Source organism: Chrysochloris asiatica, unplaced genomic scaffold (genome assembly GCF_000296735.1).
Source record: "Chrysochloris asiatica unplaced genomic scaffold, ChrAsi1.0 scaffold00054, whole genome shotgun sequence".
In the NCBI taxonomy this organism is placed as follows: Eukaryota; Metazoa; Chordata; class Mammalia; order Afrosoricida; family Chrysochloridae; genus Chrysochloris; species Chrysochloris asiatica.
In genome coordinates this window covers 6017052-6042506 of record NW_006408572.1, presented here as the reverse complement: position 1 = coordinate 6042506, position 25455 = coordinate 6017052, and the positions used below count along the sequence as shown (strand labels likewise).

At 40.7% G+C, this 25455-nt stretch overlaps 1 protein-coding gene across 1 annotated transcript in view; it reads right to left on the bottom strand.

Annotated features, from left to right (window-relative positions):
- KIAA0753 (KIAA0753 ortholog) overlaps positions 1 to 23397 on the bottom strand; it is a 72437-nt gene extending 49040 nt beyond the window's left edge. Inside the window, exons 1-6 of the mRNA XM_006863479.1 lie at positions 23306 to 23397; positions 17381 to 17985; positions 13738 to 13844; positions 12316 to 12378; positions 11923 to 12138; positions 8434 to 8644 (exon numbers count right to left, since the gene is read on the bottom strand). Of these exons, the coding sequence (XP_006863541.1) occupies positions 8434 to 8644; positions 11923 to 12138; positions 12316 to 12378; positions 13738 to 13844; positions 17381 to 17985; positions 23306 to 23397 (1294 nt within the window). The remainder of the gene's footprint in view (positions 1 to 8433; positions 8645 to 11922; positions 12139 to 12315; positions 12379 to 13737; positions 13845 to 17380; positions 17986 to 23305) is intronic.
- Between the last annotated feature and the right edge of the window lie 2058 nt (positions 23398 to 25455).

Sequence of the window (25455 nt, the reverse complement as noted above, 5' to 3'; positions counted from 1 at the left end):
GCCTCATCTTTCTCCCGCTGAGCGGCTGGTAGTTTCGAACCGCTGACCTTAAGGTTCACAGCCCGATTCGTAACCACTACGCTACTAGTCACCCATATTTTGGGGCTACAAACAAGTCAAACTAATTTTTCTAATAATATATAAGACAAACTACATGTATTTTTCTCATTCACTAGAGTCCTGGTGTGGCATTGTGGGTTAATGTGCCTAACTGCAAAGCTGTTTGAACTGCAAGGTAGGCAGTTCAAGCTCACCAGCTGCTCCTTGAAACCCTATACTGGGTCGCTATGGGTCAGAATCAACTCGATGGCTCTTAACAACAATAATGTATTCAGAACTGACATGTTTTTATAATTCAAAGAATTACTTTTAAACTTAAAACTCCTTATTAGTACCTCTTGTTCAAGAATGGAGTAAACTGCAGTTTTTCTCTTTATCACAATGCCCTGGGAAATTAGCTGATGTTATAATGATACAAAGAGTTACTTGAAAACACGTAAAAGACTGTATTTGTAGTTGATAAATTAGCGAAACAGAGTTTTTTTTCATTCACCCAGATAGTGGGGCATTTCCCTACGTTCTAAAATGAAGTAGATTGAAAGTATGTCAAACTCTTTACAACAGTCATGAATAAAAATGGCAAAATATACAAATTTTGATCAACTATATAATTTTTGGAGTCCTGGTATGGCGCCGTTCAATAAGTACTCAACTGCAATGTCTGTCTGAACCTCAAGGTCAGTGGTGCAAACCCACCAGCCACTCCATGGAAACCCTATACAGGGTCACCAAGTCAGAGTTGACTTGACAGCACTTAACAACAACAATTTTTTAAAACATAAGTAAAAATTCTTAGAATTCTACTTTATGACTATATAAAGTGTATGTATATTTTTCTTATCCTTACATTGTATTGGAAACTTGTCTGACTTTTCAATACAAACCATACTTTGGAATCATAAAAATAAACTATTTTTCACATAATTTTAAAGCCGTATCATTTAGGATTTCAAATTAATAAAAGACATTTTGCTTTTTATTTACTTCGTTATTTAATTTTTATATACTTAGCTCACTACAAGCAATTGTGAAGAGATAAAGAAGGAGTACTTTTAAAGGCATCCAAATCGTAAAACTGAGATCAATCTTTTAGAAATTAACTGTAGTCATTTTTATTCTCAATGAAAACCTCACAAACTCAGATGGTATTTTAAGTGAGCAAACATACTATAAATAAAAGGAAACTGAACAAGGTTCAGGAGCTTTGCCTGTCATCACAATACTGATAGGAGATCCATGGCCACCCTCCCTAAAGGAGGAATATCCGTGAATGGTACCCATGCATTCATTACCAGGCTTAATCTGTGTCCATCCAATACAAAATACAGGTCAGAGGACATGGGCAGGGAGATTTTGCTTTTAGAAAAATCTGTGGAATGGAAAATCCTTCAACAAGGATAAGAAATTGCACGGAATATTTTTAAAAGTAGTGCAGATAAACATCATGTTAAGAAAATGTAAGGGTGCTCGTGCTTAAAATTCAGAAGAAGGACTATATAGTCTTCCTAGGATTATTATAATATATTCTTGGAATGCAATCATTTTGGACAATAGCTGGATGGGTTAAAAAATGTATTTATCCCATGACTTGATATACTGCCTAAAGTTCTGAGAGCTGCGTTTGATGATTCTTGAGTGTTCTGTATATATGAATGCAACCAATGAAAATCACAAACGTATCTACAATATAATGGAATTTTAAAGCCAGAAGGGACCTTAAGGACAATTAACAAGCTTATTAATGGTAGAACTAGCATGTTACTTAGTCCAGGATTCCCCACAACACCATCTTTTTCTACAGCTAACAGTCTGACTGGACCACACTAACAAAAACATCGTCTCTTTATTCGTGAGTGAAAAAATAATGCATATTGGAAATAACACTGCAATGACACTCATGAGGTAGATATTTGATAACTGTGTAATCTCTCAGAACTTTGCTTTTTTTTAAAGCTGTAAAACAATAAAATCTATTGCAAATCATAGTGCTGCAGTAAGGATCAAGGGGCATAATTGCATGTTAGCCTTCTACAAACTTCAGAGAGCTACACAGATTTCAGGGTACAGTGTTAGCATGGTCTTTGCCATGGATTAAAACTATGAGCACCATCCCTTCCTGAGTAGTACATGCTAGGGAGGCCTGCCTGCTGTTGGGATTTCCAGCAGTTTCCAGCCACATCACAGATTTAGGTTCTGTCTCCATGATCCATCAAAATGAAACACCAACATTTGAATCTTAGCACTCATCTATGAGCACTTGACGGTTTTCATTTTCTACACTGGGAAATTCTTTACTATCGTAGTCAGGGGCAGAGTAGTCTATTCCGTTTAGGGGCCTGGTTCATAGTTGTTATATGTCACCAATTTTCAAAACAGTAAAATACAATATAGACTTGATGGAAAAAACAATAAGAATCACGTGACTCTTCATCCTGTCGTAAAGGTTGTATTTCCTGTCATTGTTGTTAAGTGCTGTTGAGTCAGTTCTGGCTCAGAGTGACCCTGCAGAGGTTTTCCCAGGAGTGGCTCGTGGGTTTAGACCACCAACCTTGAGGTTAGCAGTCCAGTGCTTATCCTACAGCACCACACCAGGACTCCCTAAAAAGCGTACAGCACCAGGTATTCCCAGACTATCTCCCTGCTTAGGAAGCTAAGCCCAACCCTGCTGAGGCGGCAGGTTGTTCAGGGTGGTATGGCTGTAGGTGATGCACTAGTTCTGTCTTAGATTCTCCAGAGTCCTAATGAAACCAGGCAGGAGCATTACTGCCCTACTTAGAAACATGACACATGTAGCATCAATGGAAGCCACTCTCATACCTCAATTTGCTGCAGGATATCTATAACCACATCAGGGACAGAAGGGTCAGAGTCCAGCTTGGCAGAACAGAGCGAAAGTTGGCGGATGAGACTGCCTAGTTCCCGACCACGCGCAGGAACTGGGTGTTCTCCTCGGTCAGTAAACTGAGTGACAAACATCTGTAAGGCCCGGATGGCTCCACGGTGGGCTGCTGCCAGCCTAGACACTGCCCATGACTGGCAAGAGACAAGATGGGAACAGTCATCATCATGTCCACAACTTCCTAACATCAACACATCCCATGCATGAGAATGCTTATAAGTCATCTCACTCCCTCAGGAATAGGGAACCCACATATAAAATAAACACTGGAAATGTTAGTCATAAAAAGTATTAATCAAATTCCATCATACCTTCTTAGTGTGCTTAATTTTATGTGGACTCAATTTATCCAATTCTTCCTGGATTTCCTTTACCTGTTTTATAAAGGAGGAAAAATAATAAACTTCATACCTTTCCATTGATCTGTTTTTGTAGTAAAGAATATATCTTGTCCAACTTTAACCACTATTAATTCCAGTCACTTGAAAACAAGAAAAGGCTCTTCTTCTTTCATGCACCCCCAAAACAGTTACTGGTTTCCCGCTCAAGATGGTGAACAGAGCAATGTTTGCCTTCCATCCCAGGGTCCCCAGTGTAACAGGAAACTAACATGAAGGAGCGAAAGTGAAGGTGGCTCTGGAAAGGTAGGGGGACCTGATCATGAAATGTTCAGTGCCTTGCCAAAGAAGGGAGCCTTTCTCCAGTAAGCTACAAAGAGCTGCTCAAGACTTTTAAATAGAGGTCTAACACTGTAAGATTTGTATTTTAGGCCAATTTCTATGTAATAAAGTAAAGACGGAAATACAACCCAAAAAGAACACAGGACAAAATACAATTCATGCATTTTCTTTTAAGTGAAAATGTCAATTTTTTGGTTCAGGCAATAAAGCCATAGTATGACTTCCATGAATAGAGTTAAAGGCTAAATAATGAGGAAGGCACTAAGTTTACAACAAAAAGTTTTAAAAGTCTATCCACAATATTAAGACTGTTTGTTGTTTTTTGTTAAATGCCATATCTATATAGAGTTTCCAAGGAGTGCCTGATGAGTAAATGTCACTAAATGTATCCTGAGAAACACTTAACACAGTCTTTATTTTTTTTCCATTTTCAGAATGCAAATGTAGTTATTAAAGGAATAATGAGAGTATTATCTACTAAGCTCCTGGTATGGCTCTGTGGGTTAATGCATCAGACTGCAAAGCCATCTGAACTGCAAGGTCAGCGGTTCAAGCTCAGCAGCTACTCCTTGGAAACCCTATATAGGGTCGTTATGGGTCAGAATCGACTCAACAGCACTTCACAACATCAACAACAAGCTCCTACTGGATTGTAAACAGTAGACAAATGGGTAACTGACAAGATCCCTTGCTTCAAGGATGAGGGCTCAGTAGTGGGACATGCCATGGGGTTCCATGGTAGCTGCCCCATCTGACTTTATATGCAAAAATGTGTGCTCTATAATGTACTAAAACATTGTTCCCTGATGGGGAAAGAATCCAAGAGTGTTTGGCTCCCAAAAATCAAGAAACACATTCTAAGCAGTCTGGCCATTCACATATAATATACAAACAAAAAGGGCAATGACAAAAAAGGAAAAGAAAATGACTGTCTAGAGGTTCAAGATATCTAGCCTTACAAACTGGAAAGTATTCCTGAAGGATAGTCTGGTGCTAACATTTCATTCTTGGTGAAGTGCAGTAGTATATTGTCCCACTCCTGGGCTCTCCCACCTGCTGCTGGAGGACATAGAGCATCCGGGCAGAGCGGATGGCTTGTTCCTGTCTCTTGGTTTGGACTCGTCGCTCTTCATCTGGATCCAAAGCCTCTTCTATTCTATCTGCAAAGATTGTTTTCCCCAAGACTGGATTATAAACCGTAACATAAAAATGTCTAAAAATGTCAATTACTCAAAAGAGATCATCAACTTTCAAATCTCTATTTCTACTGAGAGAAACAAACAAACATAAAAAGGTGCCATTACAGAAAATTGCATCATTCAGAGAAACTAAGAATAAGTGGGCTGATGTACTGACTCAGACACGAAAGGGAGCTATGATAACCCAAACCAACTGAGTTTCCCTCCAGGCAGGAATTCCCAGAACCAACCCCACTGGACAGTTTAGACCTTGTGAAGCATTGCTCACTATTTCAGAATTCTTTACATTAATCCCAAATCGCTCATGCTTTCTAGTTTTTGTTTTTTTAAAAACAAAACAAAACAAAAACCTCTACTGGCCTATTTTTACCTTTAACAGGATTACTTTCACACTTCCTTTATTTTGAAGCCAAAAGAGAAATCCTTTCTCAAGCATGTTAAACTGGCAGGTGCTAAAAACCTTTAAATATTTGTTGGGAAGTATACCCTGGTATGCTCCACATTTTCAAATGATTGGTTCAAAGACCGCTTCAGTGAACTTGTTTCTGGAACACTACCTGAGGGAGATGCAGTCTTTCTGTTCCTCTCAGTCAATGGTTTTCAAATATGTCTACACAAATTCTTGGGCAAAATCTCAACATATGAATCAGATAAAAGCAGCATTTTGTTGGTCTAAGTATATTCATAAACCCAATTTTTTAATATTTACTCATTAAAAAGTGAAACAATGAACACAGTACAGCTGTCTTCTTGAAGAAAGCAAAAACATGAAGTCAGGAATGGTGGGTGCAGTCTAAAAAGGAGCCTGTATAGCCCAAGGATTTCTCCGTGGCTTGTGCTGCACAGTCAGGAGAAAACGTGCATGAATACGAATGACAGCTGACATCAGTCGAGGTTTTTCAATGCTCACGCTGTGGGTGGTTCTGATGCAGCCCATGCACAGAGCAGCCCTCAGGAAGCCCTGCCACTGAAAGGTGGTCGGTGAAAGGGGTCAGTCCACCGCAAGACAAGCATAGAAATGAAAAGAATGTGTTTATACATTTTTATAGCAGTTTTCCACTGTCCTGACATTTTACTTTTTACTTCACAAAAAGTACTCATTTGTGATGGATTGAAAATCAAAAACAAAAACAACACGGTCCTTCCCCACAGAGAGCACTGCTTAAAGACCGAGCCGGATTCGGCCAGGCCACTAGAGCAGTGGCCTGGTGGCTGGGAAACCACGCCAGACCAACCCCACAGGGCACTAGGAGAAACATACCTTGAGACATCTGTTGTTCTGATGAAGGAATATTTCGGAATTGTTCATGATATTAAACAATTGTGCTTTTTTCCTCTTTTAGACTTTGTGAATTTTGGCAGTTAGAAAGCCTCAAGACATGTTTGTAACCCATCCCTTGTAAAGATCTTGTTTTTCCTTTCCCTATCTTACCAGCCGCTCTGCAAGACAAAGATGAGGCTTTCTTGCTCCCGTGAAGGTTTACAGCCTCGGAAACCCTGTGCAGGGTCACTATGAGTCGGAACCAACTCCACGGTACTCAACATGGAGTGTCGTCTGGTGTGGTTTGGTTTTTTCTTTTTTATTTTTGTTTTTTTTTTTGTTGGGTCCCTTGTGTGGGGTTTGATTTTTTGTTTGGTGGGGTGTTTGTTGAGTGTATGTGGTGGTTCCTTGTGGTGGTTTGTTTTTTTGTTGTTGTCATTTGACTGGTGTGTATGTTCTCTTTTTTAGTTGTGTTTGGCTCGGGTGTTTTTTTGTTTTGTTTTGTTTTGTGTTGGTTTGGTTTGTTTCGGTCTGTGTTGCATGTTACGTCCTGACCGTATTATCTTTTTATTTTGTTTTGTTTTTGTGTTGTGTTGTTCTCTTTGGTTTGGTCTTTTCATTGTCAGTGGTTTGGTTCCACCCGTCCCTTCTTTGCTTGGCTATCTTATATAAGTTCATTATGAGTCGCAACCAACTCTCTAACACTCAACAACAACACAATAACACTTTAGGAAAAAAGGAAAAGTCTCTCAGCAAAACACGAAGATAATATTTTCTTAACTTTGTATGGAGATCTGCCAAATCCATTAGTCAGCACATATATAAATATTCCTGTTAAATTAGCAATGACTACAAAGAATTGGACATTTTTCATCAAATCTAAAACATGGATTGTAAGACATCATTAGGTTATATATCAACAGAAAAATTTTAAATGTTGCCAATTAATAAGATGTCATGCATGTTAAGTGTGCACCTGAGTTTCAGAAATGTTCAAATGTGTACCTTAGAACAATGAAGAGATCTTAATTAACAAATAAAGAGATTTTAAAAGGGGCCAAATATATGATCAATGTCTAAATCCAACAACTTTCCTGTAACTAGCAATTACCAAATTTTAACTTTCATTTAAAAAAAAGATCCCAATCACATCAGTAACAAAAACTAGAAATAAATCTAACAAAAATGTGTAAGCCTTTTTTATGTAAAAAACGGTAACATTCAACCGACAGGATGAAAAAAGGGTGCAGAAGATTCCATATTTATTTCTCCCCTAAATTCAGTGAAAGGTGCTCCGGTGGTATAATGGATTATGAGATGGGCTGCTAGCCCAGTAGTTCAAATCTACCAGTTGCTTTGCGGGAGAAAGATGAGGCTTTCTGTTCCCTTAACGATTTACATCCTTATACAGGTCGCTAAGTCAGAACTGACTCGGTGGCACACAACAACTACCACCACTCAATGTAGTATCAATTAAAATCCAAACAATCTAGTTCATGGAACTTGACAAGTTTATCCTACATTCTTCTAGAAGGTAAGCAATGATCATCAGCAAAATTTTGACAAAGAAAAACAAAGACGATAGAATTGCTCTATCAAATATTAAAATATGTAGGAAAGACTGATGAATTTACCTCCATATCTGAAATCGTCTATACCAAAAAAAAGACATCATAAACAAATGACAAAGATAAGAAAGGAGAAAATATTTGCCATATATTTAAGTCAAAGAAGCATTACAATCTGGAATATATTTAAAACCATAAGCAAAAGCCATATAACTCAGCAGAGATAGCCAAATGATATCAACGGGCAAATCTTAGAAAATAAATGTGGCCAAGGAACACGTGAAAGGAATAACGACTCTCACTAGGAATCAGGCAAAACCACTATCAAGTAATAAGGTGCCATCTTTCACCCATGAGATCAGAAATTATTTTAAATTTGATAAGACTGGTACTTGTTGAGGCTAAGGGAAAATACATACTAATGGTCACTGCACATCAAAGCATAACTGTATGCCAACTTTTATGGGTCATTTGGCAGTTATCTGTTTAAATTTATCCTGTGCACTCTCTGGGGTAATTCTATTCTGCCTTATAAGGTTGTCATGAGTTGGAATTCAACTGGACAGTCACGGGGTTTTGGCTTTAACCTCCCCTGTGCTAGAATACTCGAATCTCCAATGGTCCAACTTGGTCACTAATCACTTCTCCTAGTTCATGTTCAAGTGCATCTATTATGAACTAAGTTCTAAATCCTGATATCCCCTAGATGGGACAGTGCAGACCATTTCAAAGAATAAATATCTTGCAATCCACTGTAGACACGCACCAGCAAGAAGCTTCTTTACTATTGCAGGCCGTCTCGTTTCCTGGGGGACCATCTCCTTTACTCCAAAGAGTCTCCTCTCAGTCCTTGATGACACATTTGGCCATCTTTCCAAGATCCTCTGGCTTCCCACAGGGAATTTGCTCCGAGTTTCAGAGAAACATTTCTTCACCTTTTTTGGTGACAGTTTCCTCTCCAGGAGGGACTCCAAGTCCTGCCATGAAACAGTCCATTAGTGGTCATCACCCAGGTTTTTAGAGCGCTGTTTCTGATTTGCTGGGGACATGATAAAACAAACGTGCCACTAGGTTTTACCTCTGCTACCTTGTTAGCATCCAACCACCTGCAAACATTTCACATCCTTGCCTGCTTTATGTTCACTCTTTAGATCAGTAGCAGCAATGGAAATAGAATTGAAGCCACATATTATTTTCTATAAGTTTTATTATCTATACTCAGTAAAATAAAGTTCATTTCACTTTTGTGCTAAGGACATAAAAACAAAAGCAGTGAAGTATTCTTCGTTTCTATCACAAAATTATACTTTTTAATCACAAAACTGAAAATAAAGACTCTAGAGATATGTGTTGATAAATTACTATCTCTCTCAACCTAGCAGTACAAAGAAAGTATTTTGAAAATATGTAGATTTAGTCTAACAATATTTTCCATGGATTGGAAAAACTATATATATATTTCCTAGTCACCCATATTTTGGGGCTACAAACAAGTCAAACTAATTTTTCTAATAATATATAAGACAAACTACATGTATTTTTCTTATTCACTAGAGTCCTGGTGTGGCATTGTGGGTTAATGTGCCTAACTGCAAAGCTGTTTGAACTGCAAGGTAGGCAGTTCAAGCTCACCAGCTGCTCCTTGAAACCCTATACTGGGTCGCTATGGGTCAGAATCAACTCGATGGCTCTTAACAACAATAATGTATTCAGAACTGACATGTTTTTATAATTCAAAGAATTACTTTTAAACTTAAAACTCCTTATTAGTACCTCTTGTTCAAGAATGGAGTAAACTGCAGTTTTTCTCTTTATCACAATGCCCTGGGAAATTAGCTGATGTTATAATGATACAAAGAGTTACTTGAAAACACGTAAAAGACTGTATTTGTAGTTGATAAATTAGCGAAACAGAGTTTTTTTTCATTCACCCAGATAGTGGGGCATTTCCCTACGTTCTAAAATGAAGTAGATTGAAAGTATGTCAAACTCTTTACAACAGTCATGAATAAAAATGGCAAAATATACAAATTTTGGTCAACTATATAATTTTTGGAGTCCTGGTATAGCACCGTTCAATAAGTACTCAACTGCAATGTCTGTCTGAACCTCAAGGTCAGTGGTGCAAACCCACCAGCCACTCCATGGAAACCCTATACAGGGTCACCAAGTCAGAGTTGACTTGACAGCACTTAACAACAACAATTTTTTAAAACATAAGTAAAAATTCTTAGAATTCTACTTTATGACTATATAAAGTGTATGTATATTTTTCTTATCCTTACATTGTATTGGAAACTTGTCTGACTTTTCAATACAAACCATACTTTGGAATCATAAAAATAAACTATTTTTCACATAATTTTAAAGCCGTATCATTTAGGATTTCAAATTAATAAAAGACATTTTGCTTTTTATTTACTTCGTTATTTAATTTTTATATACTTAGCTCACTACAAGCAATTGTGAAGAGATAAAGAAGGAGTACTTTTAAAGGCATCCAAATCGTAAAACTGAGATCAATCTTTTAGAAATTAACTGTAGTCATTTTTATTCTCAATGAAAACCTCACAAACTCAGATGGTATTTTAAGTGAGCAAACATACTATAAATAAAAGGAAACTGAACAAGGTTCAGGAGCTTTGCCTGTCATCACAATACTGATAGGAGATCCATGGCCACCCTCCCTAAAGGAGGAATATCCGTGAATGGTACCCATGCATTCATTACCAGGCTTAATCTGTGTCCATCCAATACAAAATACAGGTCAGAGGACATGGGCAGGGAGATTTTGCTTTTAGAAAAATCTGTGGAATGGAAAATCCTTCAACAAGGATAAGAAATTGCACGGAATATTTTTAAAAGTAGTGCAGATAAACATCATGTTAAGAAAATGTAAGGGTGCTCGTGCTTAAAATTCAGAAGAAGGACTATATAGTCTTCCTAGGATTATTATAATATATTCTTGGAATGCAATCATTTTGGACAATAGCTGGATGGGTTAAAAAATGTATTTATCCCATGACTTGATATACTGCCTAAAGTTCTGAGAGCTGCGTTTGATGATTCTTGAGTGTTCTGTATATATGAATGCAACCAATGAAAATCACAAACGTATCTACAATATAATGGAATTTTAAAGCCAGAAGGGACCTTAAGGACAATTAACAAGCTTATTAATGGTAGAACTAGCATGTTACTTAGTCCAGGATTCCCCACAACACCATCTTTTTCTACAGCTAACAGTCTGACTGGACCACACTAACAAAAACATCGTCTCTTTATTCGTGAGTGAAAAAATAATGCATATTGGAAATAACACTGCAATGACACTCATGAGGTAGATATTTGATAACTGTGTAATCTCTCAGAACTTTGCTTTTTTTTAAAGCTGTAAAACAATAAAATCTATTGCAAATCATAGTGCTGCAGTAAGGATCAAGGGGCATAATTGCATGTTAGCCTTCTACAAACTTCAGAGAGCTACACAGATTTCAGGGTACAGTGTTAGCATGGTCTTTGCCATGGATTAAAACTATGAGCACCATCCCTTCCTGAGTAGTACATGCTAGGGAGGCCTGCCTGCTGTTGGGATTTCCAGCAGTTTCCAGCCACATCACAGATTTAGGTTCTGTCTCCATGATCCATCAAAATGAAACACCAACATTTGAATCTTAGCACTCATCTATGAGCACTTGACGGTTTTCATTTTCTACACTGGGAAATTCTTTACTATCGTAGTCAGGGGCAGAGTAGTCTATTCCGTTTAGGGGCCTGGTTCATAGTTGTTATATGTCACCAATTTTCAAAACAGTAAAATACAATATAGACTTGATGGAAAAAACAATAAGAATCACGTGACTCTTCATCCTGTCGTAAAGGTTGTATTTCCTGTCATTGTTGTTAAGTGCTGTTGAGTCAGTTCTGGCTCAGAGTGACCCTGCAGAGGTTTTCCCAGGAGTGGCTCGTGGGTTTAGACCACCAACCTTGAGGTTAGCAGTCCAGTGCTTATCCTACAGCACCACACCAGGACTCCCTAAAAAGCGTACAGCACCAGGTATTCCCAGACTATCTCCCTGCTTAGGAAGCTAAGCCCAACCCTGCTGAGGCGGCAGGTTGTTCAGGGTGGTATGGCTGTAGGTGATGCACTAGTTCTGTCTTAGATTCTCCAGAGTCCTAATGAAACCAGGCAGGAGCATTACTGCCCTACTTAGAAACATGACACATGTAGCATCAATGGAAGCCACTCTCATACCTCAATTTGCTGCAGGATATCTATAACCACATCAGGGACAGAAGGGTCAGAGTCCAGCTTGGCAGAACAGAGCGAAAGTTGGCGGATGAGACTGCCTAGTTCCCGACCACGCGCAGGAACTGGGTGTTCTCCTCGGTCAGTAAACTGAGTGACAAACATCTGTAAGGCCCGGATGGCTCCACGGTGGGCTGCTGCCAGCCTAGACACTGCCCATGACTGGCAAGAGACAAGATGGGAACAGTCATCATCATGTCCACAACTTCCTAACATCAACACATCCCATGCATGAGAATGCTTATAAGTCATCTCACTCCCTCAGGAATAGGGAACCCACATATAAAATAAACACTGGAAATGTTAGTCATAAAAAGTATTAATCAAATTCCATCATACCTTCTTAGTGTGCTTAATTTTATGTGGACTCAATTTATCCAATTCTTCCTGGATTTCCTTTACCTGTTTTATAAAGGAGGAAAAATAATAAACTTCATACCTTTCCATTGATCTGTTTTTGTAGTAAAGAATATATCTTGTCCAACTTTAACCACTATTAATTCCAGTCACTTGAAAACAAGAAAAGGCTCTTCTTCTTTCATGCACCCCCAAAACAGTTACTGGTTTCCCGCTCAAGATGGTGAACAGAGCAATGTTTGCCTTCCATCCCAGGGTCCCCAGTGTAACAGGAAACTAACATGAAGGAGCGAAAGTGAAGGTGGCTCTGGAAAGGTAGGGGGACCTGATCATGAAATGTTCAGTGCCTTGCCAAAGAAGGGAGCCTTTCTCCAGTAAGCTACAAAGAGCTGCTCAAGACTTTTAAATAGAGGTCTAACACTGTAAGATTTGTATTTTAGGCCAATTTCTATGTAATAAAGTAAAGACGGAAATACAACCCAAAAAGAACACAGGACAAAATACAATTCATGCATTTTCTTTTAAGTGAAAATGTCAATTTTTTGGTTCAGGCAATAAAGCCATAGTATGACTTCCATGAATAGAGTTAAAGGCTAAATAATGAGGAAGGCACTAAGTTTACAACAAAAAGTTTTAAAAGTCTATCCACAATATTAAGACTGTTTGTTGTTTTTTGTTAAATGCCATATCTATATAGAGTTTCCAAGGAGTGCCTGATGAGTAAATGTCACTAAATGTATCCTGAGAAACACTTAACACAGTCTTTATTTTTTTTCCATTTTCAGAATGCAAATGTAGTTATTAAAGGAATAATGAGAGTATTATCTACTAAGCTCCTGGTATGGCTCTGTGGGTTAATGCATCAGACTGCAAAGCCATCTGAACTGCAAGGTCAGCGGTTCAAGCTCAGCAGCTACTCCTTGGAAACCCTATATAGGGTCGTTATGGGTCAGAATCGACTCAACAGCACTTCACAACATCAACAACAAGCTCCTACTGGATTGTAAACAGTAGACAAATGGGTAACTGACAAGATCCCTTGCTTCAAGGATGAGGGCTCAGTAGTGGGACATGCCATGGGGTTCCATGGTAGCTGCCCCATCTGACTTTATATGCAAAAATGTGTGCTCTATAATGTACTAAAACATTGTTCCCTGATGGGGAAAGAATCCAAGAGTGTTTGGCTCCCAAAAATCAAGAAACACATTCTAAGCAGTCTGGCCATTCACATATAATATACAAACAAAAAGGGCAATGACAAAAAAGGAAAAGAAAATGACTGTCTAGAGGTTCAAGATATCTAGCCTTACAAACTGGAAAGTATTCCTGAAGGATAGTCTGGTGCTAACATTTCATTCTTGGTGAAGTGCAGTAGTATATTGTCCCACTCCTGGGCTCTCCCACCTGCTGCTGGAGGACATAGAGCATCCGGGCAGAGCGGATGGCTTGTTCCTGTCTCTTGGTTTGGACTCGTCGCTCTTCATCTGGATCCAAAGCCTCTTCTATTCTATCTGCAAAGATTGTTTTCCCCAAGACTGGATTATAAACCGTAACATAAAAATGTCTAAAAATGTCAATTACTCAAAAGAGATCATCAACTTTCAAATCTCTATTTCTACTGAGAGAAACAAACAAACATAAAAAGGTGCCATTACAGAAAATTGCATCATTCAGAGAAACTAAGAATAAGTGGGCTGATGTACTGACTCAGACACGAAAGGGAGCTATGATAACCCAAACCAACTGAGTTTCCCTCCAGGCAGGAATTCCCAGAACCAACCCCACTGGACAGTTTAGACCTTGTGAAGCATTGCTCACTATTTCAGAATTCTTTACATTAATCCCAAATCGCTCATGCTTTCTAGTTTTTGTTTTTTTAAAAACAAAACAAAACAAAAACCTCTACTGGCCTATTTTTACCTTTAACAGGATTACTTTCACACTTCCTTTATTTTGAAGCCAAAAGAGAAATCCTTTCTCAAGCATGTTAAACTGGCAGGTGCTAAAAACCTTTAAATATTTGTTGGGAAGTATACCCTGGTATGCTCCACATTTTCAAATGATTGGTTCAAAGACCGCTTCAGTGAACTTGTTTCTGGAACACTACCTGAGGGAGATGCAGTCTTTCTGTTCCTCTCAGTCAATGGTTTTCAAATATGTCTACACAAATTCTTGGGCAAAATCTCAACATATGAATCAGATAAAAGCAGCATTTTGTTGGTCTAAGTATATTCATAAACCCAATTTTTTAATATTTACTCATTAAAAAGTGAAACAATGAACACAGTACAGCTGTCTTCTTGAAGAAAGCAAAAACATGAAGTCAGGAATGGTGGGTGCAGTCTAAAAAGGAGCCTGTATAGCCCAAGGATTTCTCCGTGGCTTGTGCTGCACAGTCAGGAGAAAACGTGCATGAATACGAATGACAGCTGACATCAGTCGAGGTTTTTCAATGCTCACGCTGTGGGTGGTTCTGATGCAGCCCATGCACAGAGCAGCCCTCAGGAAGCCCTGCCACTGAAAGGTGGTCGGTGAAAGGGGTCAGTCCACCGCAAGACAAGCATAGAAATGAAAAGAATGTGTTTATACATTTTTATAGCAGTTTTCCACTGTCCTGACATTTTACTTTTTACTTCACAAAAAGTACTCATTTGTGATGGATTGAAAATCAAAAACAAAAACAACACGGTCCTTCCCCACAGAGAGCACTGCTTAAAGACCGAGCCGGATTCGGCCAGGCCACTAGAGCAGTGGCCTGGTGGCTGGGAAACCACGCCAGACCAACCCCACAGGGCACTAGGAGAAACATACCTTGAGACATCTGTTGTTCTGATGAAGGAATATTTCGGAATTGTTCATGATATTAAACAATTGTGCTTTTTTCCTCTTTTAGACTTTGTGAATTTTGGCAGTTAGAAAGCCTCAAGACATGTTTGTAACCCATCCCTTGTAAAGATCTTGTTTTTCCTTTCCCTATCTTACCAGCCGCTCTGCAAGACAAAGATGAGGCTTTCTTGCTCCCGTGAAGGTTTACAGCCTCGGAAACCCTGTGCAGGGTCACTATGAGTCGGAACCAACTCCACGGTACTCAACAACAACAATCGTACCCTGTGATATGATATTCCCATTTACATATTTGCATTTCATTTTGTTCAATCACAGGTGCACAGATGAAATCTAAAATGCAAAAGATAATTCTAGAATATATATCATAGTTCCTTCTGATGCTCAATTCCTTACTTCTTACAATTTGAAAACTGGGCATGTCCTAGTTGTTAGCTATGATTAACTCCAAAGTCTCCACCAGGAATTTACTCCTCTACTGCCCAGGGTCATGCAGGGCAGTGAGAAAACTTAAGAACTGAAAGTATAAAATGATTACACACCTTCCTTTCTATCCTATGAAGATCACATTGGATTCCTAACCACAAGGTCAGTGGTTCAAACCCACCATCCACTCTGTGGGAGAAAGATGAGACTGTCTGCTCCTGTAAAGAGGTTTAGCCTTGGCACCCTATGAAGCAGCTCTACTCTGTCCTAAACAGCTGCTGTGAGTTGAAATCAACTTGATGCCACTGGGTAGATCCACAACTTCTCTGTTACTGGCATGCATTCATCTAAATATCCTTCAAGTTATATCTGGTTTTATCTATAGTTGTTGTTGTTATGTGCCACCGAGTCAGTACCGAACAGAACGAAACTGCCCGATCCTGGTCCAACCTCACAATTGTTGCCACACTTGAGCCCATTGATGCTGCCACTCTGCCAATCCATCTCGCTGGGGGTCTTCCTCTTTTTCTCTGACCCTATCGTGGTGTATTTAATCTAATGTGTCTTGTAGCCATAGTCTCTGCAACTCCCATCAAACAACGTTTCTGCCTGGGTCTGGGTAAGAGAAGATACTGATAGGATAACACAATTCAGCTGTGGATGTTAGCAGAGGTAATTGTAACTGTAAAACCTGAAACACTACCATGGATACTCAAATGAGCCATCACAGAAGCAGGAGTGGGGGATCTCACTAGAATCAAGAAATGGAGCCAGAGTGGAATGCGTCCTTTGGTTCCCGAGATCCCTGCACATTGAACCTCCTGGCCCCACGGACAGAAAGCTGTGACACCAGGGAGTAGCCAGAGCACCAGGCAGAGCAGTGGCCTTCCAGTCCACAGAGTAAGTAGAGCTGAGTGACATTGGGCAGGAGGCTAGCTTGTAGAGTGGGTGCCTCCAAGCACTGAAGTGGAAGAACTAGGTTTGCTGGCTCTCGGGGTTACAGCAGAGCGCCTTCCAGCTGCAGTCTGTGGTGCAGTGATATGTCCTGTGGGCATGTATCAGCAGCTGATAAACGGCACTACTGTGTCCTAAGCATTCCTGACCCCCAAACTGTAACCTGTTAATCTCCCTAACAAACTCCATAACTGAGTTCTGTGTGGCACTGTAATGAATTACCAAGCCCACAGGGGTGGAGAAGGTTATGGGAGGAATGGCTGGTATCAGATATTGTTGCAAATCTGTATACACTATGCTTTTTCCACCACCACCACCACCACCACCTTGAGAAAACTAAAAATCGTTTTCCCAGCTAGGTGCCAGAAGCACTGATGTGCCCACAGCAGGTACTCCAATCCTAGGTGGCCCTCAGTCGGCCCACTTACAAAGAGCAGCCTACACCTTAGGAGCTGCTCCACAGACCTCTGTTAGAAACAGGGATTAAACCCATTGCCATCGCCTGGATTCCAGCTCCTAGTGACCCTAGAGCACACGACAGACCCACCTCATAGGGTTTCCAAGGCTGCAGGGTTCAAACTACTGACCAGTTAGCAGTCCAACATTTAACCCGTTGCACTCCTTAGAAACTGGGATTAGGACAGAATAAACTCTTCCTACAAAAAGATGCTCATTAAGCACAAAGTCCGACTGTCTTGTCATGAGCATTCTCATGCAAGTGAACCAGCAAACAGGAGGAAGGAGTTTGGGGAGGTCCAAAGAAATGCATTTCAATTATCCCACACTCACAGCGTCTCACAGTGAAGAATAAAACGTTTCTCACCTTTTTTAGTGACTTCTTCAATTTTGTGGATACAACTACTCAATTCTTTCTGGAGCCGCTGAACTTCTAAAAGGCTTTTGTGTTCACTTATCCTGGGATGTGAGTGCAGTCCGAGATCCCGGGTGGGTGGTAAATCTGGCACAGTAAGCTCCGACTGTCCTGGATGAGAGGCATACAGGTAAACCTTGGCACCTGAGCTGGAAATCTCCAGTTTGGATGGCTGGTGGCTGCATGGAAACACTTCCTGGTTTCTGGGTCCCTTCCTCTCTACCCTGTGTTCAGAGAGCTTTGCTTTTGCATGTACACACTTCGGAGAGATTTGCGGCTGACTTCTGAGATGATCTATCAGGTGTTCTTCAAATTGTCTTCGTTTCACATCTCGTTTGGCTAGGTGGACAGCATAGCTCAGTTTCTCTTCTGATATGACGGAAAATGAAACAGAACTGCTTATGTCAGGCCCATCTCTGAAATCTGAATCTTTAAGATGGTATGATTCATTGTATGTGTGCTTCAGTTTTTCAATCCTAATTGCATGTGGACAAGAATATCTGATCGCCAAGTTGCTTGGATGTGTAGGAACATTCCTGTTAAACTGCAACTGGTTTAAAAAAAAAAAAAATGAATATAAAAGTAAGCTGACATTAGGTAAATCACAGATAACAGAGTTGGGAGACATCTATAATCAAGTTTCTACATTGTAACACACACTTGTCACACTGATGGACTCGGCCTGAGTACACCTCACCTTTCATTCTATCCCACAACCACCCTGAGTCCCACAGTATTACAATAATCTTCTGTTTCATAATCTGCCTCGAAAAGTCAACCCAAAAAGCTGCAAGCAGCAACCAGTTAAGTGCCTCCACTCCCCAATTACCCACTTCTGTGCTATTTGAACAGTTCTGGTGGCACAGTGGTTAAGCACTTGAAGGCTAACCAAAAGGTCAATGACTCAAATCCACCAGCCAGTCCAATCCTCCAGCTACCTTGGCTACCCTATGGGGCATTTCTAGTCTGCTCTACTACTGCTATGGATTGTTTGTTTTGTTTTGGTGCTCTTTCAAAATGCCAGGCTCTAGAAAATGGTCAATCCATTATGAGCTTCCCAGGCCAGATCTAAGTCACCTGACCAGATCTAAGCTCAGTCAGGCCAGATCTAAGTCACCTGACCAGGCCTCTTCAGATCCTCCTGTGAGTTTTCTCCTGATGGCTGGACCACATCTGTCATCTTGTACCTAAGTGTATCTGGCTCCAAACATTCCTCTTATGCTTTGTGGTATAGGCTTAAATTTTAGTCCACTTTAATTATAGTAGATACAAGTTATGTTTTGTTTTTCATTTAATAAACATAGGCATGTTTCCATATTCCTAGTTTTTATTCTTTTTCATGATTTCGTATTCTAAAGACCAATGAACGGTTTTTTCATACTTAACCTAACAATACTTTATTATCAAACATTTAGATAGTTCCAGACTTTTCACTAATAAAACTACTGCATTTATTTTCTCTTTTAAAATTATTTCCTTAGAAAAAAATTCCCTGTCTTGGGATTATTAGGTCAAAGGTACAAGTTTACAGCTTTAAGTATGGACCCTCCTGAATGGCTCTGCTAAGGGAAGGTACACAGGAGGCTCTACGCCTAGAAATTCCACAAACCTGGGGCTGAGATGCTTGCATCTTGAAGACAGCCTTCCCTAACTGTCATGGCTAGATAAGTGTGTGTTTATCATCTAACAGATGATGAGAAAGTCAGTTTGTGAAAAAAATAAAATAAAACATTGTGATAAAACTTCAAGACAGTATTTGGGGTAGGAATAAGAGTAGTTAAAAACCTCAGTAGAAACCAGGAAAACTAGATGGTGCCCTATTATCACTACCGCCTGCTCTGACAGGGATCCCATTAGAAGACCCTGGATAGAGTAGAAAAAACGTAGAACAAAACTCAAAACTGTAAAAACATGACCAGGCTTATTGGCCACAAAGACCGGAGGAACCCGAGACGTGGTCACCCTTCAGATCTGGAACTGAATTCACCCTCCTTGTGGCCCAATTTTCAGCCAAACAGTAGACAGGCATATGGGGGGACAACACCACTAGTAAGGAATGCTCACCATGGAATGGTCCAAAGGGAACAGTTACCTACAGAAGGGAGGGGTAAGAAGGTGGAATGGAAGCAAGAAGTACAGGGGGGAAGTGGGGTACCTGATGTGGCAAGGAGGGGACTGCAATCACGGAAACGAAATGAAGTGTATCAGTTGTTGAACGTAAAACTTCTGTAAATGTAAAACTGCTCTGTAAACCTTCACTCAATTCATAGTAAAAAGTTAAAAAACAAAACAAAACCCAAACCTCAAGAAAGGGTTATCATTCAAATGGTGCACAAAGTGACATTTGTTTCCTTTGGAAAGTCCCCGCCACCATCCAAAAAGTAAAAAGGAAGAGAAAATACGTGGGAAGTTTGATATAAATGTAAGAAGGAAAAAAATAGTGAATTTCTCTATACCTGGGTGTACAGAAAGGCTTTCTAACTATCAAGATTCAAAAGAAGAAAAGATGGATAAATTTTACTATATACAATTAAAAATGAAAACCAAAAACTATAAACTGACAAAAGAACTGACAAACTGGGAGAAAGTATCTACAACAGAAGTCAAATATGAAGGACCAAATGGGGCCCTGATGTAGCACTGGACTGGTAACCGCAAGGTCAGTGGTTCAAATCCATCAGCCACTCCTTGGAATGCTATACAAGGCTGCCAAAAGAACAAACAAATCTATGTTGGAAAAAATATAGCCAGAGTGCTCCTTAGAAGCCAGGAAAAGAAGACGACTTTGTTTCTTATCCTTCAGACATATATATAAAGGTGGTGGTGGTGTGCTGTGGGGTTGGTTTTGATTCATAGCAACCCTGCATAGGTTTTCCGACGCTGTAAATCTTTACAGGAGCAGAAAGCCTCATCTTTCTCCCTGGGAACAGTTGGTAGTTTCGAACTGCTGACCTTGAGGTTAGCAGCCCAACTCATAACCACTATGCTACATGCAGGTAGAGAAATGAAAGAAAGTTCTTCCTTATAGTAAGAAGCCAACTAACAACACAACATTAGGAAATCACCATTTGCTAACCATCACAGTAAAAAATGGATTCAGACAAGAATCGGTAATAAATGTTATCACTAGTGGATGAGTTTGAGATGTAAAAGGATATTTACAAAATCTCAAAGATAGAAACTATAAGCATTAAAAGAGTGCATTTACAATGGAGCTATCTGGCAGAAACCACCTTAACCAAATGATTTCTGTTTACACTGCCAACAGCAAGCCGACCCACATCATGGGCCTGGCGAGATCACAGACCCCATGACAAGCACTCAACAGCATTTTGGTGGTTCTCCTGCCCATAGGGCCTAAAGCATCAGAAAGACCCAGATGGAGAGGTAATTCTCCAACAACTGGCCTGTGTTCTTCAAAAATGTAAATGTCATGAAATAGAGAAACTGTACAGATGAAAAGAGATGAAAGAGACAACTAAATGTAATTCATAATCCTGGCTTTTCTTTGATATAGAAGACATTATTCGGATAACTGGAAAAATCTAAGGTCTACGTTACATGACAGTGTTATTTAATGTTAATCTCTCAATTTTGATCATGCACTATAGTTATACAGGATAATTTCTTGTTTTCGGGAACTACATACAAGGACTTAAGGATAAAGGGCAGCATGTTTGTAACCCACTCTGTTCAGAAAATAAAAAGTACTATGTGTATGTGTGTGTGTGCATGTGCGTGTGCGTGGAGAGGGAGAGAGAGGAGGCCAGAGAGAATATTAACGTTTGGGGGGGTCTGGCAGACAGTATCCAGGAATTCTGTGCACTAATCTGGCAATTTTTCTGTCTGAAGTTATGTAAAAAACAAAAACAATTCTTAACAGCAATGAGCTATTACTATACATTCTGCTGAATGGCTGAAAAAGATTCAAATGCCAAATATTGTTAAAGATATGGAGCAACTGGAGTTCTGATACACTGTCAGTAAGAATGTAAGATGGCATAAATAGTTTGTTAAAATGTGTGACGATTCCTTATAAAACTAAATCTATACCTACCCTGTTGTTGCTGTTAAGTGCCGTTCTGGCTCATAGCAACCCTGAATAGGGTTTCCTGGTGAGCTTGAACTGCCGACCTTGCAGTCTTGCACATCAACCCACAACATCACAACAGGGCACCTACCCTAAGATACAGCAATTTCACACCTGGGTATTTTCCCAAGAGAAATGAAAACATGTCCACAAAAAAAGATTTGTACAAGCATATTTGGAGCAATTTTCTTATAATAGCCCCACACTGGAAAGAGCCCAGGTGTCTGACCAAGTGGAGAATGGATAAACAGCCTGTGGTATACACCCATCATGGAATAGCGCTCAGTATTATGAAGGAACAAACTACTGATAGTAGGTGGGTTAGGCAGTAACGTGGCTGAATGTCAGCAGCACTGTACTAAGTTGAAAGAGCTCTTACCCAAAGCATAGACTAAATGACTCCATTTACAAGAAATTCTAGAACTAGCAAAACTAATCTGTGGTAGAAAAAAAATCAGAATAATGGTTGCAGGGACATATTTCTGTCAAAATTTATAGCATCACTCCAGGGCCATACAAAATTATCAATTTAAAAATGAGCTTGCTATATTTGGTCCAATATGTATTTAACACATTCCCACTGTGATGGCTGGAACTGTGATTGCCTTGGCAGAGCCAGACCAAATGATTTCGTGGGCCTCGGTCCTCAAGCCAACATTCCCCACCCCTGCTCTACATGGTTGCTGTTGTTGTTAAGTGCCTTTGAGTTGGTTACAACTCAGAATGACCCTGTATAGGGTTTCCAAGGAGCACCTGGTGGATCTGAACTGCCGACCTTGTGGCTCAGAATCCAGTGCTGATCCAACAGCACAATGGAAATAACCTGTTATCTTGATATAGGTAGGGGTTTCAAAAGTATGAATCTTACAACTCAACAAAAATGACTTAAGATGTGTATATTTCAGCGTAAATTTTACATCAAAAGAAAGTGTAGACAACAAAGATATAAGAGACCAAATGACACAGGCATAGATAAAAATTCTAGAACCCTGAACTTCATAGGAACGGTTAGACAAGTAGATTGAGTGCTTGCTGGAAGAAGCTGGGCAGGGAGAGCAGGAGAGGGAGACTGACTGATGACCTAGCAGAGCAGACTGACAGACAGCAGGAAGGGTGTGATTCCTTTTTATGCCCACGCTCACCTGGTGACCAGAGGTGTGGCCAGCTCCCATCCCTACTGAGCCCCAGGCATAACCCGTATTCGCTGGGAGTTCAGAGCCATGTGGTTGGAAGCCACACCAGTGTGAGGCAGGGGTCAACACCAGTTTGGTGCCTGAATTCAGGTGGGTTAGGCTCCAGACCTTCAAAATCCACAAAGCCACCAGACCAGCATTTAACCAGTCACCTGCACCCAGTGCCCTGTGTGTGATGCTGTGGGCTAATGTGTCAGACTGCAAAGTCAGTTTGAACTGCAAGGTCAGCAGTTCAAGCTCACCAGCTGCTCCTCAGAAACTCTCTATACAAGGCACTATGGGTTGGAATTGACTTGATGGCACTTAACAACATATCTGCACATCAAAAAAAAATTTTTTTTGAAGAGGAAAATCAGAAAGCTTTAGTAAACATGAACACAACAGAAATGAAAATGACAAGAAAACCCACAAACAAAATGAACTCAGTGCAGAAAATTATGTGGCACAAAGACATCAGCAGCACCACCAAAGAAGAAACACACAGAAAAATGACAGTAGTCAGTTCATAACTATCGATAGTTACAATGAACGGAAAGACTTTTCTGTCCATCTGAAATGCTCCATGATACAAAGTTAAAAGAAAGAAAAACTACCTGGGTCTGAAGTTTCCTGGGGTCACACCTCCCATCTAGTTGGGCATCAGCTGCAAGATGAACACAGGTTGGAACAGGTCTACCGGGTCCCATCACGCTGGATGGTAGAGCTACAGAGGGAGCCTAGTCCGCAGCCAACAGGTCTTCCCTGAAACCATTGCCTAACATGAAAGAAAGTGACTTTTAGACCAATAGTCTTAAAGGAGACTAAAGAAAACCCAAGGTCATGCACATAGTACAATATTCTAGAAGCAGACCATAACAGACTCGGGTATATGATAGTTTCTTCCATTTACAAAAGCAATCCCTCATTTGGAATTCTCATTTTTCAAAGACTAGGGGGGACATCCTATTTCAATGACAATCTCTTACACCGTTTCCATTCTCAGAGCTCTCCACTAGGACAATGCTCCCCAGAGCTTTGCTATGGTAATTCAACCCTTTCCCGTTTGGGCATATTGTCTACACGAATAGACCCTTTAAAGAGCAGAATGCCTTATTGTATCAGGCAGCCTACAGTGGACCTATCTCTGGACATCTCTAAGTAAACCTGCAGGATCAGAGTGTCTGGATTTCAGCCTTTCCGCCAGATCTGCCATTAACTTGCTAAATCTAAATCTTCATTTGCCCAGTCTTCCCACTGCCCCAAAACACACACACAATGTGCTAACTGATATGAAAGCATTTTGTGAACCCCATCAGTCTCTCCCAGTTCTATCCAGCTCCTTGTAGGCACTCATCATGCTGCTCAGCACACAGTGTTGGCTCACATGCTTATTTACCTAGACACAGGTATACGTCTCATCTTCCTAGCTAGACAAGGCTCCTTGAGGATACAGGCCTTGTCTTGCTCTTCTACTTCCCACAGCACAGTGCTGTGAGCATAGTAGATAAACAACTTGTTGAGCGAAAGCAGAATTTCTGCAAATGGACGAGCTTTCACCGCACTAGGGAATTTTTTCTAAAAATCCCTTATTAAATCATTTGGGAATGGTTAAAAATCTCTAGTTTCAGCTTTTGAATAAATCCAAGGTTTGGTGACTGGATTTGTTCAAAGACAGACACACGTGTAGGAGTAAAAGAGCAGCTGTCCAAGCTTCCTTATTTCTAAAGCTGTTGAGGCATGATCCAAATAAAACTGATGAAGGAGCATAGGAACGGGGCAATCACAGTCCAGTGCTGGAGTCCACAGAAGGGAGCCTGCTGAAAGGGGCCGGAGCATCTGCAACCTGTATGTGGCCAGCACTCCCCCCCACCCCAGGGGGGCGGCATGTGCCAAAGGCTTCATAATCCATTTTCCACTAGGAAAAGACTAGGATCCACAGCTCCAGAACGTCTCCAGTGATGCTATACAAGACACACACAAACACAAAACCACATACACAGTCCTGGGCCACCCCTCATCTTACAACCCGTCCCTTCCCACACTGTTCTGGGAAACCTTTCAATTTGCTACCCTACATACCATGAAACAACTCCACAAAGTCTCTCTCTCCCCTGCTATGAGGTACTACAGCCTTCATCCACATCCCAAAACAAATCTCCCCGCAACCTGTTCCCTCCCACAGAGCCCAAGACCCCCTTCCCTGGACGTGCATCCTACACATACTATTGGGACAGCCCTCTCAATCCATCTGCCTCCCCATAAATCTCTCCCACACTGCTCCCCCTCACTCTGATTCCAGAAGCTCCTCCAGCCCGTTTCCTTTCCCTCTGTTGAGGATGACCTCCGAAATGGTCAAAACCTGTTTCTACCCTTAAAACTGAAGGCATCCCCACAATCTCAGACACTCCTGGAGCACTCATATCGTCTGCTTCTTCTCCCACAAACCTGGCCCCAGCCCCCCGACATGTGTGCAACAGCCCCACAGCCCGTCTCTTCCCTGCCAGTCCCAAGATGCTTCTCCCTCCTGTCTCTGCCTCGGAAGCCCCAAGGCCCTCTGTCAACTCCCTTCTCATGGCTGGCAGGCCCGAGACTCTCTCATTCAATTCTCCTGTAGACCCGGTTACCCATACTGCCGCAGGCACCCGCCCAGGCAGAGGTCTGCCCACAGCTGCAAGCACCCCTGAAAAGCAAGACCCCCGAACAACCTCAGAGACTGCTCTAGTCTGTCTCCTCCATTGGCCTGAGACACCATCAGGATCAGTCTT